At 45.7% G+C, this 19,232-nt stretch overlaps 2 protein-coding genes across 2 annotated transcripts in view; both read left to right on the top strand.

Annotated features, from left to right (window-relative positions):
* Nucleotides 1-3,948, top strand: part of radil2a (Ras association and DIL domains 2a) — a 16,763-nt gene extending 12,815 nt beyond the window's left edge. The window contains exons 13-16 of the mRNA XM_084677522.1: nt 257-677; nt 1,328-1,428; nt 1,905-2,044; nt 2,402-3,948. Of these exons, the coding sequence (XP_084533648.1) occupies nt 257-677; nt 1,328-1,428; nt 1,905-2,044; nt 2,402-2,561 (822 nt within the window). The 3' untranslated portion in view covers nt 2,562-3,948. The remainder of the gene's footprint in view (nt 1-256; nt 678-1,327; nt 1,429-1,904; nt 2,045-2,401) is intronic.
* A 6,293-nt stretch (nt 3,949-10,241) lies between these two features.
* Nucleotides 10,242-13,723, top strand: LOC146254148 (uncharacterized). The gene is made up of 2 exons (XM_084677496.1): nt 10,242-10,287; nt 12,555-13,723. Exon 2 carries the CDS (start codon nt 12,706-12,708, stop codon nt 13,597-13,599), a length of 894 nt encoding a protein of 297 aa, XP_084533622.1. The 5' UTR covers nt 10,242-10,287; nt 12,555-12,705; the 3' UTR covers nt 13,600-13,723.
* Nucleotides 13,724-19,232: the final 5,509 nt, after the last annotated feature.

Below are 19,232 nucleotides of genomic sequence, written 5' to 3'. Positions count from 1 at the left end.
TCTCCTTCCCACCTCCCTCTCTCTTTCTCTCTCTCCCTGTCTCTCTCTCCCTCTCTCCCCTCACCTCTCCTCCCACCTCCTTCTCTCTCTCTCTCTCTCTCTCTCTCTCCCCTCACCTCTCCTCCCCCTCTCCCACCTCCCTCTCTCTCCTTCTCTCTCCCTGTCTCTCTCTCTCTCCCCTCACCTCTCCTCCCCCTCTCCCACCTCCCTCTCTCTCCTTCTCTCTCTCTGTTCCCTCACCTCACTTGTCCCTCAGGTTATGAGCACCCCCCCTGATATCCAGTTTCCCTCTTCTCCTCCCCCTACCACGGCCCCCCTCAGAAGGGCCCCTGCGGCCCCCCCAGTGGCCCCCCCAGTGGCCCCCCCAGTGGCCCCCCCAGTGGCCCCCCCAGCTGCCCCCCAGCCCCGGGGCCCTCAGGGCAGCCTGAGCAGTGGGGCGGGGGCACGGGCGGTCCTCACCCAGAAGCTACGTAGCCTGGAGCTGCAGAGCTCCTTGCCTGGGTCGGGGAAGAGCCCCCGGGGCATGGCGCTGGACCCCTCCTGCCTCCTCACCCCCCCCAACACCCCCCAGGGTCTGGAGCGAGGCCCTCTGGAGGCAGGGCCTGTGGAGGCAGGGCCTGTGGAGGCAGGGCCTGTGGAGGCAGGGCTGCAGGAGGGGCCGCGAGGACACACGCCCAGTAGGTTGGCTTCAACACAGTATATACAATTTTCCGATATTTGATATATTTACATATAGTCATTTACCAGACGCTCTTATCCCGAGCAACTTACAGTAAGTACAGGGACATTTCCCCCAAGGCAAGTAGGTGAAGTGCCTTGTCCAAGGATACAACATAATTTAGCACGGGAACAGAAATATTCATTTAGATCTGTTTGCATTTGCATTTAAATAATAAAAAAACATGATTTTCTTTTGCCCCCACTTGAAAACAACAAAAATAATTTAGATTGTTGTTGATATAACAGCTATTGTTACAAAGTACAAAATGTGTAGTGCATATTTAAGCAGTTGCCATAACATGGTACTTGCAACTTGACAAAATGGACCTCACATGGAACAATTCATGCAGAGGAGCTTATGTGACAGGACAAAAATTGAGGCAAAAAAGAGTGCCTGTGTGCGTGCAATTTTCAGTTTTTAACAAACAGTTTCACATTTTACATCGTCGTCAAAATTATTGCGATATTATCGCTAATATTCGATATATATCGAGCTTCCTTCTCTCTCTTCTCTCTCTCTCTTCCCTCTCTCTCTTCTCTCTCTCTCTTCCCTCTCTCTCTTCCCTCTCTCTCTTCCTTCTCTGTCTTCCCTCTCTCTCTCTGCCAGCTGTCGGCTGTAATACCAGGAGGACTGGTGATGATGATGTGTTCATTGTGGAGCTGCACAGAGGTCCTCACGGTCTGGGCCTTGCATTGGTGGACGGACTGGTGAGTGACAGCTGAGCTGACCAATCACATTCTCCTCCTTCCACCAGTTGTATAGGACAATGGAGAATAGCTGAAGCAATTTTATAAACGACTGAAAATGTAAGATGACGTACAGTGTAGCTTGGTGGTTGGAGCATTGGGCTGCAGGTTTTTGATAATATAGGAACCTGACTGCACCTGGGAGACTTGCTGTACACAGCTCCCCCTCCAGGCCTTAGAGAAAACTGCAGTCCTGTAGTGTGTAACAGTCCTTTAGTCGTGTACAACATCATAGTTAAGGTTTGTGTGTCACAGACCTCCCTCCTCATCCTCTCTCTCTTTCCTCTCTCTCTCTCTCTCTTTCTCTCTCCCCTCTCCACCTCTCTCTCTCCTCTCCCTCTCTTTCCCTCTTCGTCCCTCTCTCCCCCCTTTCTCTCTCTATCTCTCTCTCCTCCCCCCCCTCTCTCTCTCTCTCTCTTCTCCCCCTCTTTCTCTAGAAGTGTTCTTTGAGGGTGAGTGGTATTTACATCAAGTCAGTGGTTCCAGACTCTCCTGCAGCAGGCTGCCCCAGACTGGGACCAGGCGACCGCATCCTGGCTGTCAACGGTATCAGCCTGGTTGGCATGGAGTACCACGTGTAAGTCCCACAGTATGGTTCTCCCATAGACCTGGAGTTACTCACACATTGTATAGTATAGTATAGTTTCTCTCTCTACATCCCTCTCTCCCTTCTCTCTCTACATCCCTCTCTCCCTTCTCTCTCTACATCCCTCTCTCCCTTCTCTCTCTACATCTCTCTCTCCCTTCTCTCTCTACATCTCTCTCTCCCTTCTCTCTCTACATCACTCTCTCCCTTCGCTCTCTACATCCCTCTCTCCCTTCTCTCTCTACATCCCTCTCTCCCTTCTCTCTCTACATCTCTCTCTCCCTTCTCTCTCTACATCTCTCTCTCCCTTCTCTCTCTACATCTCTCTCTCCCCTTCCTCCCTTACAGCGGCCGTGAGCTGATTCGCTCGTCAAGAAAAACTTTGCGACTCTTGGTGGCCAAGACTGAGCCCACAGCCTCTGCCCCAGGCCTCACCGCAGCCCCTGGCCTCACCGCAAACCCTGGCCTCACCGCAGCCCCAGGCCTCACCTCAGCCACTAGGTGCTGAGCGACAGAGGGCAGGGGAAGGAGAAAGGAGGAGAGGATAAACTGGGTCACTTGGACGAAGCCTAGACTTGCAGGTATACTGACAGACTAAACCAAACCCTGGCTGTCTGATGCAAAGCTGGACAAACAACAAATGTAAGTGTTTGACACTCAGAGGAACACAATCCCCCGTCTGAATGGGACCTACGAGCCACACCAGGCAGGCAGAAGGCAGCCGGCCTCCAGGCTCCAGCCTCCAGACCCTGGAAGCCCTCTGTGACCCAGTTGGTGGAGAGAGGAGGATGACTGTGGTTACAAAAGGAGGTGTGGAGAAGAGGGAGGAGAAGAAAATAACTGGAGGGGAAGAGAGGAGAGGAGAGAGGGGACGTGAGGAGAGAGGGGAGGAGAAGATAGCTGTGGCTGAGGAGGGCAGAGCCAGGCTGGACCACAGAGCTATTCCTGCCTCAACAAGATCATTTCTGGCTGCTGGCGAGCAGGGACAATAACAGTCAGCTCCACTAGCAGGGACAATAACAGTCAGCTCCACTAGCAGGGACAATAACAGTCAGCTCCACTAGCAGGGACAATAACAGTCAGCTCCCCTAGCAGGGACAATAACGTCAGCTCCACTAGCAGGGACAATAACAGTCAGCTCCACTAGCAGGGACAATAACGTCAGCTCCCCTAGCAGATACAGAAAGCCACCCAGATACTGACTCAAACTGTTATTCCTCCTCATCTACCAGCGTTTTTCTGAACCTTTCTGACCTGAACAGATCTCATTCTGCTGTTCATGAGCCTGGGTACACCAAGGTAGCTCAAGGACGTGACGTCTTACTCTTTATGTTGTACAGTAAAGATATGTAGAGTACAGGGGGAATTTAAACCTACAGCTTGTAGTCATGTGTTCTAACCCCTGGTCATGCCTTCCCCCTTACATCCACCTCTCTAGCTGAAAACTGCTACACAGAGCTCATACAATTTTTGTAACAAATAATATACAAATATTAGCAACTCATTCTATAATAACTGGATTTGTTTTATGTTGTAAACACTTTTATCAACACTGTGGATGTAGTTTTTGTTCAAACGAGTCCAAATGTGAACCATTTCCATGCCTTGTGTTCAATTGTATATTCAGACTAATTCTCGTTTTGTAGACAAGTGGGAACCATGGGGCATAATGAGGTAGGGCCGCTGCAGCCCGCCTGCTGTCTGGCTCCACTCCTCTGTACAGGGACAGCCCTCCGGTTCGACAAATATTATTTTTTGTCAGGCCGGCAGTGTTACATCTTCAGTATTATTGTCAACCAAAAGAATAAGTGTATAACATTTTCTATATTTATATTGTCCTGTATTTTATATATAAATATTGAATATTAAATATCTTTGATTTAAAGGGAAAAAAAGATTGAGCATGGGTCCTTTATTACAACTGGAGGATAGATCTGCAGAAGCTGGGGGGAGGGTAACCCTACAGCAGGGTGTCTTCAAGGAGGGGGAGGGTAACCCCACAGCAGGGAGTCTTCAAGGAGGGGGAGGGTAACCCTACAGCAGGGTGTCTTCAAGGAGGGGGAGGGTAACCCTACAGCAGGGTGTCTTCAAGGAGGGGGAGGGTAACCCTACAGCAGGGTGTCTTCAAGGAGGGGGAGGGTAACCCTACAGCAGGGTGTCTTCAAGGAGGGGGAGGGTAACCCCACAGCAGGGTGTCTTCAAGGAGGGGGAGGGTAACCCTACAGCAGGGTGTCTTCAAGGAGGGGGAGGGTAACCCTACAGCAGGGTGTCTTCAAGGAGGGGGAGGGTAACCCTACAGCAGGGTGTCTTCAAGGAGGGGGAGGGTAACCCTACAGCAGGGTGTCTTCAAGGAGGGGGAGGGTAACCCTACAGCAGGGTGTCTTCAAGGAGGGGGAGGGTAACCCTACAGCAGGGTGTCTTCAAGGAGGGGGAGGGTAACCCTACAGCAGGGTGTCTTCAAGGAGGGGGAGGGTAACCCTACAGCAGGGTGTCTTCAAGGAGGGGGAGGGTAACCCTACAGCAGGGAGTCTTCAAGGAGGGGGAGGGTAACCCTACAGCAGGGTGTCTTCAAGGAGGGGGAGGGTAACCCTACAGCAGGGTGTCTTCAAGGAGGGGGAGGGTAACCCTACAGCAGGGTGTCTTCAAGGAGGGGGAGGGTAACCCTACAGCAGGGGCGTAGCCACTATTGGGCCAGGGCGACACTGGCCCGCCCACATTACTCACTGGCCCGCCCACATTACTCACTGACCCGCCCACATTACTCACTGGCCCGCCCACATTACTCACTGGCCCGCCCACATTACTCACTGACCCGACCACATTACTCACTGGCCCGCCCACGTTACTCACTGGCCCGCCCACATTACTCACTGGCCCGCCCACATTACTCACTGACCCGACCACATTACTCACTGGCCCGCCCACGTTACTCACTGGCCCGCCCACATTACTCACTGGCCCGCCCACATTACTCACTGGCCCGCCCACATTACTCACTGGCCCGCCCACATTACTCACTGGCCCGCCCACATTACTCACTGACCCGACCACATTACTCACTGGCCCGCCCACGTTACTCACTGGCCCGCCCACATTACTCACTGGCCCGCCCACATTACTCACTGACCCGACCACATTACTCACTGGCCCGCCCACGTTACTCACTGGCCCGCCCACATTACTCACTGGCCCGCCCACATTACTCACTGGCCCGCCCACATTACTCACTGACCCGACCACATTACTCACTGGCCCGCCCACGTTACTCACTGGCCCGCCCACATTACTCACTGGCCCGCCCACATTACTCACTGGCCCGCCCACATTACTCACTGGCCCGCCCAGGCAAGTTTGATAAAAATGCATTGTTAGTTTATTTGTATTATTCAAATGTATTTAAGAAGATATATTAACATAAACCTGATTTATAGTTGACTGGTGCGTGTGTAGCTGGGAGGTGGAGTTCAGGGGGTCGGGTGGAAGTAAAGGTGTCACTGTTTTTGCAGTTGGTCTATTATTTTTTTCTACTCTCTAACACGGTGTCGTAACTGGGTGCAAGTGTACGACTGTCGCGTAGCAACGGACGCTCTCTGTCCACACTGTATCCGTCAAATTCACTTCTGTTACGTAAACTAACCACATGTGCTAGACTGCAAAGCTTTAAACGCGAGCAACAACAACAAATTGAAACAGGGCGTCCAACAAAAATGTCTGCCAAAATGTAGCGCTAATTATTACGTTTTTTTTTTTTTTCAAGGAAAAATTGTAGGCCTATTCACTTTTGCACTGGCCCGCCCAAAATACAATTTCTGCCTACGCGCCTGCCCTACAGGAGGGCAAGTCTTCAAGGAGGGCGAGGGAGGAGGCAGGGGGGAGGAGAAGGAGGGGAACACTAGGGTGTGTTCCTCTGGGCACGCTTGACTGGACCACCACATCACAACACACCAAGTTTAGAGCAGCTCTGTGGTTTACACTGGGCTGCACTTTCCACTACATAAAGCACCCAGCCGCACACACACAAACAGTACTACACGTAGACATGCACATGCAAATACACACTAAAACACATTGATGCACACATAGCTACAGTAACCTCCCTGCAGTGAGTGTTTGCAGGTTGGGATGTCTTCATCTGCTAACAAGACCTTCGGCCCCCCCTCGGCCAGTCGGGGAGGCCCACTGTTAACCCTAACCCTACTGTTAACCCTAACCCTACTGTTAACCCTAACCCTACTGTTAACCCTACTGCTGTTGAGGATCAGTGAAGGACAGAGGCACGTCCCTTTACCCATGAGCCTTTGCATGTTTTGAGTAAGTAAATTGCTCATGGGCACCGACATGGGGTCAGGGAACCAGTCACAGGCTAGTCAGGAAGTGAACAAAGACCCAGGATTCTGAACAGTCTGACTCCCAGCCAGGGCTTTGAGAACGTCTCCTTCTCTTAGCCCCCACAGGGGCTTTTCAGACTGCTGTGATTTGGGAGCCACATCTAAACGTTTTGTAATCTCCTGCCTCTGTGACTTTCTTTATCCGAAATGTGACAGAAGCTTAGCTCAGTGGGTGAAGGAATGGTTAGGCTGCACGTGAACTGGCTCCACGAGGAACCAGATTGTGCACATGGTTCTAAGAACCTGGGAGGTGGAGTTCAGGGGGTCGGGTGGATGTTCAGGGGGTCGGGTGGATGTTCAGGGGGTCGGGTGGATGTTCAGGGGGTCGGGTGGATGTTCAGGGGAGACCCAGACAAGAAACCAAGGCAGGAGGAGCTCAGCTTCTGTTTCCGGCTGGGAATTAAAGATGTATGGTGGGTGGAAAGGTGGGGTAGAGTGGAGAAGAAAGGGGGTTGGAGAGGAGAGGAGGAGGGTAGAGACGAGGGAGAGAGAGGAAGGGAGAAGGAGGGGTGGAGTGGAGGAGAGGAAGGGAGGAGGAGGTTGTAGAGGAAACATAAAGAAAATGCTGCATCAACACGGCCACACACACACACACCCTGCCAGCCCACACACACACCCTGCCCGCCTGCCTGCCTGCCCACAAGCACACACACTGTAATGGCTGCTGTCTGTGACAATGACATTGCATTGAAACGCTTTATCCAAAGCGACTTCCAAGAGAGAGTTTTACAAAAGTGCATAGGTCACTGATCATAACAACGAGATTGCCCCAAACATTGCGGGTAGCCTAACATACATTGTGAAAACCAAATAAGTTCCAAAGGGAAGAACAATAAGAGCATGTAGTTAGACAAGTTACAATTAAACAGCAAGAACCTCAAAAAGTGCAAGAATGTACCTGTGGAATAGCAAGCAACAAAAATATATTTCACGGCGAGTACAATCATTTTAAGACAGTTACAACAAACCAACAAGAGCAACAAGGCCCTCAATAAGAGTCATTGTTTTCCTGGAGGAAACTAGCATCAGGTCCAGCAAATCATTCCTAAGTACCGTTGTACTCCCGGAACAAGTGCGTCTTGAGCCGTTTCTTGAAGGTGGGGAGACAGTCAGTGTCTCTGATGGAGGTGAGGAGTTGATTCCACCATTGGGGGGCCAGACAGGAGAAGAGCTTGTGTTGGGACCGGGTGCTCTCGAGTGGTGGGACCACCAGACGGTTGTCAGAAGAAGACCGTAGGTGGCGGGTGGGGGTATAAGGCTGAAGGAGAGACTTGATGTAGTTGGGTGCAGTCTCGTTCACCGTTTGGAAGGTCAGTACCAGAGTTTTGAATCTGATACGGGCCATGATGGGAAGCCAAAGTGTATAAGAGTCTGCATCAAGTACTCATCAATGATGCAAACCTTCTTTTCAAAACTTCTAATGAAACCTTTTTTCTACGTTTCGAAACCTTTTTTTAAACCCTTTTAAAAAGTATATTATTTCAACCTTTCAAAACCTTTTTTCAAAACTTTCTTTTAAAACAGTCTTTAACCTTTTAAAACTTTTTTTGCTAACATTTTTTTCACACACAACACGACACAAAAAAGGTTTCTAGTATTTTCAAAACTGTTTTTTCTTTTTGCCTTCTGTCTTTTCTTGCTCCATGGTAGCTTATGTTTGTTGGGCGTGATAACCAGGAAATTAAAAAAGATGTCTTGATGAAATAATATTGATCATACCACCAAATACTGATAACAACTAAAGTAACGAATCTGGCTTTAAAATGTAAGAAGTATAAAGTACAGATATTTCGATATGTCAAAGGCAGCATTTCACCTAATGTGGATGCGAGTTTTCAGATGAACGCGTGTGTGAACATTCATGTTTCATGTGTTTGTGTGACGACAGTCTGAATTATTTCCTAAACGGCCTCTCATACACAGACACTGCAGCCTATTAATGTCGCCCCGGCAACACGAACCAGTAGTTATAGCAGAGCAGGGTTGTCATGGGGATAAAGGGTTTAACAGACAGGATGTGAGCTGGTTCACCCTCTTCCCTCCAGGACAGAGACAATAAGAGCAGGAAATACAACATGGCTGCCGCCAGTTAACCCCCTCACGTCTGCTCTGACACAGCCACCCAGCTTCTCAACACCTACGTACTACACTAGATACTATTTAAAATAACAGAAAGATTTTGTATGTCCCAATACATAGTATGTCAAGTACAGTATGCCAAAAATGCCAGGATGTCTTCTTGCATCCGGTAGCATTTTGCTGTTTGCGAGCCAGGATGCCTTTCTGGATCCTCTGTCTCTCAAGGCAGCATCTTAGCTGAAGCAGAAGCAGAATCAGAGAACATTACAGAGTCACAACAGCTCTGACATCATCAGGTGACACTGTGCCCGAGGTCATGACTCAGGGTGACGGCTTTGGAGGAAGTCTTGAGGGAAACTCCCAGGGTCTGGGTGAGGCCAGTGCTGGCCCCGGTCTCCTCTACCCAGCCAATCACAGGCTTTCCCACACAGGAAGTCCAGTCTGGTATGCAGTCTCTCTGTACAGTAACCCCAGTCTGGTATGCAGTCTCTCTGTACAGTAACCCCAGTCTGGTATGCAGTCTCTCTGTACAGTAACCCCAGTCTGGTATGCAGTCTCTCTGTACAGTAACCCCAGTCTGGTATACAGTCTCTCTGTGGCTCTCTGGTGCATGCTGACCTCACCCAGCCACAGGTTCACCAGACCCCACCCAGCCACGGGTTCACATTCAGTTTATTAAGCTAGACTTGGCTAATATTAATACTACTGTTTAATAAGCTAGGCTTGGCAAAGTGTCAAAAGGAACCCCATGTAATATGAGACCAGCGTTTAGAGGGCCCAGCAGTGAACAGTGCTGTCTGAGGAGCTGATGAGAACATTACTACTGCCCTCTACTGGTGCAAAAAGGTAACACCTTTTTACAGTCATTGGGTAACACTCACTGACACGGTGTCTTTTGCCTTTAATCAGATACTTTTTTGTTGTTAATATTAAACACTTTTAGTGACCATGTCACTTTCCGACATTAATCCTAAAATTGAATTACAAACGCTTGTGAAATTTCCCTGTGTTGTGAACAAAACGTGGTGATTGGATGGGAAGTTGGCTGGGCTTGGTCTTTGGTCCCAGCCGTCCACCCCTATGTGCCTGGACCCTTAAGATAACTGATAACTTTTATTGTTGTACGAAATCAAATAACGTGTTATTGAATCCAAGTATTCAGTTACTTTGTTGTGTTTTTTATGTACGTAACTCATCCAGTGGATACTTTTTTCTAATTTCTTAAAATATCCTTATTTTCAGTTCTGTCTAAAGTCAAAGAAAATCCACCTCACGAGATAGGTATAATGGACATTCTTGCATCTTGTTTTCCTTTTCTTCATTTTAACTATACAAAGGTAGGCTGATGTTGTCATCCTCATAATTATAATCAGAATATGAGTGCGTTAACTCTCATCGTCGTATAAAGCCCGCCCTGACCATTTCATTGGTCCGAACAGCTCCTGTTCGGTTTTGTTTTTGTTCGGTCCTGTTTTAGTTTTTCCCCAAACGAGAACCCCCAGACCCAATTTCCCGACCATTTTTTTTTTGTGGCGGGGATAAGTTGGCAGGCAGCCAGGCTAATGGAAAGGATGAACCACCAAAAATGTTTCTCTCGTGTCCTGTTGTCCTCGGTCTAACAACGGCATAGGGAGAGCGCACATCTCACACTCCCAAACAGTAGGTGGCGCTACTGCACTTCATAAACTTGGTCGCTGTCTGCCATTGAAACAAAAGAAGAACATTCCTATGCTCAATGCAAAGCTCAAGTTGTTTCCCAGGCTGGAGGTATGTAAAGTAAACTATGTGATGCCTTACGTTTTATTGTTAAGTTCAAAGGTATGTTGCAAATCGAACACCTATGAAGGTTAGGATTATAGGCATTGATTTTGACGTCGTTGTGTCCAGGATTTGCAGCTTTGTGCTTAGTTTTGAGATCACCACGGTGCTGGCTATCCCGTTCGTCTTTACTTCCATTGTTGCTGTAGATTCAGTGGTTGTCTTTATTAATGGAGATGTGTTTGTATTATGTGATTGATACAATCACAATTAATTTAATATTATTTTAGATGCAGCGGTCACAAGACAGTGTTGTGTGTCTCAAAGTACGTACTCTTGTTTTGTGAACTTTTATTTTACGGCTCTTGTGGGCAGCATTAAAAGAGAGGTGTTCTCTATTGCTGAAGTGCAGCCTTCTACCTAAATAAAAACGTAATATTTATTATACGTTCTAAGTCTCAGCTCTTAAATAGAAAATGGAGACACACGCAATATAGTATACTGTATTATTCTTTTGGGGTTTTAAAACGTTGCCATTGCAATCCACAGTAAATGTATAGAGGGTTTTCACCGACGTCACGTTCTGGTAACCCGGATGTGCGGCCATTGTGGAGGCACTCGGTGTGAAAAACTGAACAGAGTACAATGGAGTATTATGCGCTTTGGATACTTTAAGTGAATGAAGCCATGTCCAAACAACCGAAAAGCTCATCAAAACGTGTCCTTGATGGAAAATCATATAGGGAATGACTTGGACCACAAGAAAATGCGCGATATTTCGAGAAATTACATTTTATTGGCAGTGCAGATCCCTACGAGTTAGCGTTAGCTCTCTCTTGGATCCGCGACGACCCGGTGATTCTTCCTTCAGTTGCATATCCCGATATAGTCAACTACCTGGTTTTCTCGCCGAGCCCATACACAGCGGAAGACCTTAAATCCTACAAAGGTTTGGAGGCCTATAACCAGATGGTGTGTGGATGGGTGAGGGAGACGCAGTACCAAGTTATCAACGACCATTGTGTTGTGAAGGCCAAAGTAAGTAATGCAATAACGTCTTTAACCAACCTAACCTTAACTGTATGATATCATTGCGATACTCAAGGTGTAGCCAAGTGACCCTCAATCTGTTTTTCCCTGGTAGATCTTGGTTGAGCATTGTCAACCCGAAGGGCCTCCTTTACTTTGATAATCTCTGACATTCCTCTCCCTGGTTTTTAATAACTTTTGGAAGTCGACAATATTGATTTGCAAATGTTTTTCTCGATCTATCCTATTGGTACAACTTGAAACACGGCAATAATTAACCATTTTCCTTGATGACGTTCGGTATATACTTCAGTCCCTGTGCTTTGTTGTGAGTGCCTCCAATATGGCGACTTCCTGTCTGATGACGCGCCGTGAAAACCCTCTATTGTTAATTTGCATGTCACGCTAATTTTGTAATCATATAGTTGATATCATTATTTTGTAAAACAAAACATTAGTATACAAATAAGTAGTTCTCTAGAGATGCAGTTATCACAGAGTGAATGTTTCTAAAGACAAAGTCAATCTATTCTTATAGACCTATTCACCATGACGTCACAACAATAATAGACGTTCTTCCGGGTGGCAAAAGACGATGGCACCATGTCTAGACTATGGATGGCACCATGTCTAGACTGTGGATGGCACCATGTCTAGACTGTGGATGGCACCATGTCTAGACTGTGGATGGCACCATGTCTAGACTGTGGATGGCACCATGTCTAGACTGTGGATGGCACCATGTCTAGACTGTGGATGGCACCATGTCTAGACTGTGGATGGCACCATGTCTAGACTGTGGATGGCACCATGTCTAGACTATGGATGGCACCATGTCTAGACTGGATGGCACCATGTCTAGACTATGGATGGCACCCCTAGTAAATTGCTTGGAAGGGAGACCCACCGTCGGCCGTAGCCTGACACAAACAAAATAATGTTTATATCTACCTTATCTACCCTTATACTACTAAAGTAATTTGTGTATTAATTTGACCTTGTCAATTCCATCACTCTGGCTTCATTTGTACTCATGAGAAAACAATTTGGCAGAAGGTATTTTGTATTTCTGTAAGATGTTCTTCGTTCTTAACATTTCACAATGTTTTAACTATGTAACTATGTACACAGTAGCCGTCTGGATCTCTTCAATGGAAGCCGCTCGCGTTCTGCCACCTAAAAGGATCTTGGTGCCTATCGTTTACAAACATTCTGAAATGCTCTATTAACTCTGAACTGTCTTTCAGATCTCCTATTGGCCAATCAGACTTGATCATGGGCGGAGACTAGACAGAGGAGATGATTTTAAGGCTCCAGAGAGACTCAACCAGAGAGAGCAGTAACCAGAGATACAGAGGCTTCCAGACACCAGACAGAGAACAAAGAGAGACCTGAGTTATGGAGACACATCAGTGTGATACCTGTGGGAAGAACCTTTCCTCATCCAGGAACCTCAAGCAGCACATGATGATCCACACCGGAGAGAAGCCCTACATATGTGACCTCTGTGGTAAAGCCTTTAGCCATGTTGCCAACTTAAGAGCTCACAACAGGGTCCACACTGGGGAGAGGCCTTACAGCTGTGACCTCTGTGGGAAAACTTTTAGCCGGGCTTGCCATTTCAAAGTTCACAGCAAGATCCACAAAGGAGAGAAGCCCTACAGTTGTGACCTCTGTGGAAAAACTTTTAGCCAGGCTGGTGGTGTCAAACTTCACAGCAGGATCCACACTGGAGAAAAGCCCTACAGCTGTAACCTCTGTGGTCAAACCTTTGGAAGGCTTGACTGTTTACAAGTTCACCGCAAGATCCACGCTGGAAAGAAGCCCTACATCTGTGAACTCTGTGGTAAAACCTTTAGCCAGTCTGGCAGTTTAAGAGCTCACAGCAGGATCCACACTGGAGAGAAGCCCTACAGCTGTGACCTCTGTGGTCAAACCTTTGGCCGGCTATATTGTTTCAGAATTCACAGCAAGATCCACACAGGAAAGAAGCCCTACAACTGTGACATCTGTGATGCAACCTTTTTCTCCACTGGTGATTTGAAGAAGCACAGCAGGACCCACACAGGAGAGAAGCCCCACAGATGTGACGTCTGTGGTAAAACCTTTAGCCGTACCGCTAATCTTGGCAGTCACCGCAGGATCCACACTGGAGAAAAGCCCTACAGCTGCCCACACTGTGACTATTCATGTAAAAGAAATGACCATTTGAAGAGTCACCTGCGTATCCACGATAAAAAACAAACCAAAGCAGTGATGTCTGGAGCCAAGCTGTCAACAATCACCACCTGAGAGAACTCCTGTATGACCCACAGCTGGAAGAACTACTGGCCTACACCTACTGGGACAGCACATGCAGTAACACCAGATCTACAGTCCAACATGACTGGACATGCAGTAACACCAGATCTACAGTCCAACATGACAGCACATGCAGTAACACCAGACCTACAGTCCAACATGACAGGACATGCAGTAACACCAGATCTACAGTCCAACATGACAGCACATGCAGTAACACCAGATCTACATTCCAACATGACAGCACATGCAGTAACACCAGATCTACATTCCAACATGACAGCACATGCAGTAACACCCGAGACCTGTTCCATAAAGCGAGTTTACCGAATAAGCCAGACTAATGTCAGTTAGTCTGACTCATTTCTAGTTCATTCGGTTCCATAAAGCTAGCTCAACATAGTTCAAACTCGGTTACTATGGCAACTTAGGCTGTGAAACTAGTCTGGTCAGGGTCAGGCTAACTGTCAGGCTTAGCGTGACTTGGTGCTTAACCAGACGTCCCTGTAACACTGACCCAACGGGAAGACGATGATTTACCACGTATATTCTCATTTTCTTATTCTCATCAATTCAATCTGTTCAACATTGATAGAAATCAACTTAATTAGCCTACAACATTTAGCCTAATGCATTAAACAATGATGAACAATGCTTTGATAGGCTACACACCATAGCCGTTAATGTATGGATGTTAGTTTGTGATTTCAAATGTTTAGGCATCAGGCATAGGCCTATTTCTCAATCTAAATTATCCAAGTATAATTATCAAAGCAATATAATTGTTAACAGTAGCCTACAATTGCAAAACAAACCTAAATCTGCCCCCCATTTCCCCGACACAAAACCCATGTTAAAAAGTTAGGCTACTGAATGTATTGATTAATAGTAGGATATTTATTTTAAACAATGTCAAACGAGCCAATTTAGATGAGTTTAGAGGCTGTTTTTTAATTAACGAAGTAAAGGTCTAAAAAGGTCCTCGACCTACGTAGCCTGCCGTTCACAACGTCAATCATGACGTGTTGTTTTACATTGATTGAAGCGGTGGATGAGGGAGCTGTCATTGTACACGTTTTAAAGGGAACGTTCTTTCTGGAAGAAGTCACGTGGCCGTGTGCATTGCTTTTGCCGTGGTGGATTGTATGATCCATGTTTTACCTCTCGGGCTGCTTAAGAATAGGGTGCACGCGCAATTAGCTTGACTACTTAAATCTGACTTGAATTAGTAGGACTGTGTGAGCTGAAATTGGCCTTTATGGAACCGCTTTAGCCCCGCTTGACAAATTATTCAAGTCTGGTTTAGGACTTTAAGTTTAGCTTTTTTTGAGCGGCCTTTATGGAACAGGCCCCAGATCTATAGTCCAACATGACAGCACACAGGAAAGATAATCTACCCCTGTAATGATGGAGGGGAAGCTGTGTCATACTGGGTAGAAACCTGGTAAACTCTGGCTGACATCTTTCTGAAGAACACATTAGTACAATCAATATCACATTTTGTTAAACACAGCAGCCCTTAAGGGTTTCCTTGTTTTTTTTTGTATCCATGTGTTGGTAAAAAAAAATGTTTATTGTTTTAATTAGCAGACCTCTGAGGGACATGCCAATCGTTCTTAACACACCTTGAAACTGAATCTGTATTTTAATGAAACAATACTTTTGTTTACTAACCTAACTAACCTTTTGTAAGAATGATTTGAAAAATATTCTACAGATAATGTTGCCTACTCTTTCTTGGTAAAAATGTTTATATTTGTGTAAATTCGCCTACTAGGGGAAGAGTTTATTTCCAAGTTATGTATCAGAATGGATAATATGTTTGTACATTTAAGTTACGGTATAGTTGTGGGTATGATCCTGACATTGGAATAACTAAAAATAAAAATGTATTTTTGTAAAAATAATACACCATTTCTGCTTACTTACATGCATATATGTGAAGAACTGTCTTCATTTTGAATTATTGTAAACTGTTAGCTACATTGCATACCACAACAGACAGAACAATTTAAAATATAACTGCAAGCAGTAATGGCGGATTCCTCCAAACACTGCGAACCATTGAAAAATGTTTATTTTTGACAAATTGTAACTGTATAGAAAAATGTATGCTGCAGAATTACCAATGGCATACCAAATCTGAAATGCAATACCATCAAGATCCACAAGGGCCTTTATTTCAAGCCAGTAAGTGAAGGAAGGGGGCTTGGTGAGCTTATCCATTCCAGAAAGCCTTGTATCTTTATGCATTAAGGCGTGGCCTGTAGCGCCACCTATGGGTAATGGTGGGCCATTTGTGGTGTGGTAGTTACTCTTGGCCTATACTATTAATGTTTCAGGATTTTAAAAACTTTTTACCATTGCATATAAAATCGGAAATGCAATACCAACAGGATCCACATGGGCTTTGGGTAAAGTGTGGTAGTTACTCTTGGCCTGTACTGTCAATGTGTCAGCGACCTGACCTTTTTACTATTGCATACAAAGTAGGAAATGCAATGACACCAAGGTCCTCAAGGGCCTATGCTGATATTCAAGGAATGAGTGGGGGCTTGGTCAGCCCACACAGTCCTGATATGTTGCGTGTGTGTCTTGCCAAGCCCGCGCGTGTCAAGGGAAGAATGAGTGTCTGAGAATTTGGAGCATGCGCGGGGAGGAGCAGGGGACACATTTCATTGTAAATTTCCCTAGAAATTAGCCAAGCATGCATGTTTCAAAGATTCACCAAAAATCGACCTTTCATCTTAGAGTCAACTTTTTCTCAGATTTGTGTACTAAACATTCTCAAGAGTCTTCATATGAACTTGTTAGACTGGCTTACGTGTAAAGCATTGCGAACCATTGAAAAATGTATATTCTTGACAAATTGTAACTGTATAGAAAAATCAATGCTGCAGAATTTCCAATGGGATACCAAATCTGAAATGCAATAACATCAAGATCCACAAGGGCCTTTATTTCAAGCCAAGAAGTGAAGCGCTTTAATCTTCACAAGAAGTGAAGTGCTTTGTGCTTTAGGGCGTGGCCTGTAGCGACACCTATTGGTAATGGTGGGCCATTTGTGGTGTGGTAGTTACTCTTGGCCTATACTATCAATGTTTCAGGATGTTTTTAACTTTTTACCATTGCATACAAAATCGGAAATGCAATACCAACAAGATCCACATGGGCTTTTGTTAAAGTGTTGTTGTTACTCTTGGCCTTTACTATCAATGTTTCAGGATTTGGAGAACTTTTTACCATGGCAAACAAAATCTGAAATGCAATACCATCAAGATCCACATGGCCTTTGCAAAAGACCAAGGAACACTCTCCTGAAATGTTGCGTGTGCGTCTTGCCAAGCCCGCGCGTGTGTCAAGGGAAGACCTATGGGTAATAGTGGGCCATTTGTGGTGTGGTAGTTACTCTTGGTCTATACTATCAATGTTTCAGGATTTTTATAACTTTTTACCATTGTATACAAAATCGGAAAAGCAATACCAACAAGATCCACATGGGCTTTTTGTTAAAGTGTTTCTTTGCCTATACTATCTATGTTTCAGGATTTTGAGACCTTTTTACCATTGCATACAAAATCGGAAATGCAATACCATCAAGAGCCACATGGGCCTTTTTTTCAAGCCAATAAGTGAAGGGAGGGGGCTTGGTGAGCCTATCCATTCCAGAAAGCCTTGTATATTTGTGCTTTTTGGCGTGGCCTGTAGCGCCACCTATGGGTAATGGTGGGCCATTTGTGGTGTGGTAGTTACTCTTGGTCTATACTATCAATGTTTCAGGATTTTTATAACTTTTTACCATTGCATACAAAATCGGAAATGCAATACCAACAAGATCCACATGGGCTTTTGTTAAAGTGTTTCTCGGCCTACACTATCAATGTTTCAGGATTTGAGACCTTTTTACCATTGCATACAAAATCGGAAATGCAATACCATCAAGAGCCACATGGGCCTTTGCTAAAGACCAAGGAATGAGTGGGGGCTTGGTCAGCCCACACTCTCCTGAAATGTTGCGTGTGCGTCTTGGCCGCGCGTGTGTCAAGGGAAGGCTGAGTGTGTGTGAGATTTTGGAGCACGCGCGGGGAGGAGCAAGGGAGACATTCATTGGAAATTTGCCTAGAAATTAGCCAAGCAAGCATGTTTCAAATATTCACCAAAAATCGACCTTTCATCTTACAGTCAACTTTTTCACAGATTTGTGTTATGAACATTCTCAAGAGTTTTCATATGAACTTGTGATTGAATCAGAGTATCAGTTTTTGAATGGCTGATGTGTAAAGCATAATTTTAGCGTTAGCGATAAGTTCAATTTGCTTTATATCAATCATTTTTTGAGATATGAATTTGCCTTTGCACATGGTAACATGTTGTAGTGTCTTCCTCCGATCTACCAAGTTTAGTGTTGATATCTCAAAGATTTGCTGAGACATGACTTCACATCCTGTTTGGCGGCTTTTCTGATGAATTTGATTGGCTGTACCGGACAGACGGTTATGAGGATCAAAATTCCTTTGATAACTTTTGTGAGGCTTGGTCTGAAGATCATCTCTGGTGATTTTGAAGAAGATATGACAAAAATTGTAGGAGGAGTAGGCTTTCAAAGGTTTTTGATAAAACCGGAAATGGCGGGAAATCTATATAACCGGAAATTAACGCCATGGTGTGCGTTGAACTCGGCTTGATCCAGGGAATCCAATGGTACCTCATTTTTGAAAATGAGTCATACGGTTCAAAAGTTGCGTGTGTAAACACAAGTCCAACTTTGACCCATTGGTGGCGCTAGAGTGGTCTAATGGGAGACATGAAACTTGGTGTAGGTATAGAAGAAACTGTCCTTAATGAGTGTGCCAAATTTCACAAAAAGTTGTCGATGGGGTCTAGGGGCTGCCATTGACTCCCATGGTACAAGAATTACAAAATATAACTGCAAGCAGTAATGGCGGATTCCTCCAAACACTGCGAACCATTGAAAAATGTTTATTTTTGACAAATTGTAACTGTATAGAAAAATGTATGCTGCAGAATTACCAATGGCATACCAAATCTGAAATGCAATACCATCAAGATCCACAAGGGCCTTTATTTCAAGCCAGTAAGTGAAGGAAGGGGGCTTGGTGAGCTTATCCATTCCAGAAAGCCTTGTATCTTTATGCATTAAGGCGTGGCCTGTAGCGCCACCTATGGGTAATGGTGGACCATTTGTGGTGTGGTAGTTACTCTTGGCCTATACTATTAATGTTTCAGGATTTTAAAAACTTTTTACCATTGCATATAAAATCGGAAATGCAATACCAACAGGATCCACATGGGCTTTGGGTAAAGTGTGGTAGTTACTCTTGGCCTGTACTGTCAATGTGTCAGGATTTGGAGACCTTTTTACTATTGCATACAAAGTAGGAAATGCAATGACACCAAGGTCCTCAAGGGCCTATGCTGATATTCAAGGAATGAGTGGGGGCTTGGTCAGCCCACACAGTCCTGATATGTTGCGTGTGTGTCTTGCCAAGCCCGCGCGTGTCAAGGGAAGAATGAGTGTCTGAGAATTTGGAGCATGCGCGGGGAGGAGCAGGGGACACATTTCATTGTAAATTTCCCTAGAAATTAGCCAAGCATGCATGTTT

Source organism: Hypomesus nipponensis, chromosome 17 (assembly GCF_054491055.1).
Source record: "Hypomesus nipponensis isolate SF chromosome 17, ASM5449105v1, whole genome shotgun sequence".
Lineage (NCBI taxonomy): Eukaryota > Metazoa > Chordata > Actinopteri > Osmeriformes > Osmeridae > Hypomesus > Hypomesus nipponensis.
This window is presented reverse-complemented; position numbering and strand designations above follow the sequence as displayed.

What these genes read in the sequence shown, in the direction of transcription:
- LOC146254148 (XM_084677496.1), top strand. Translation starts at nt 12,706, where the DNA reads ATGGAGACACATCAGTGTGATACCTGTGGGAAGAACCTTTCCTCATCC.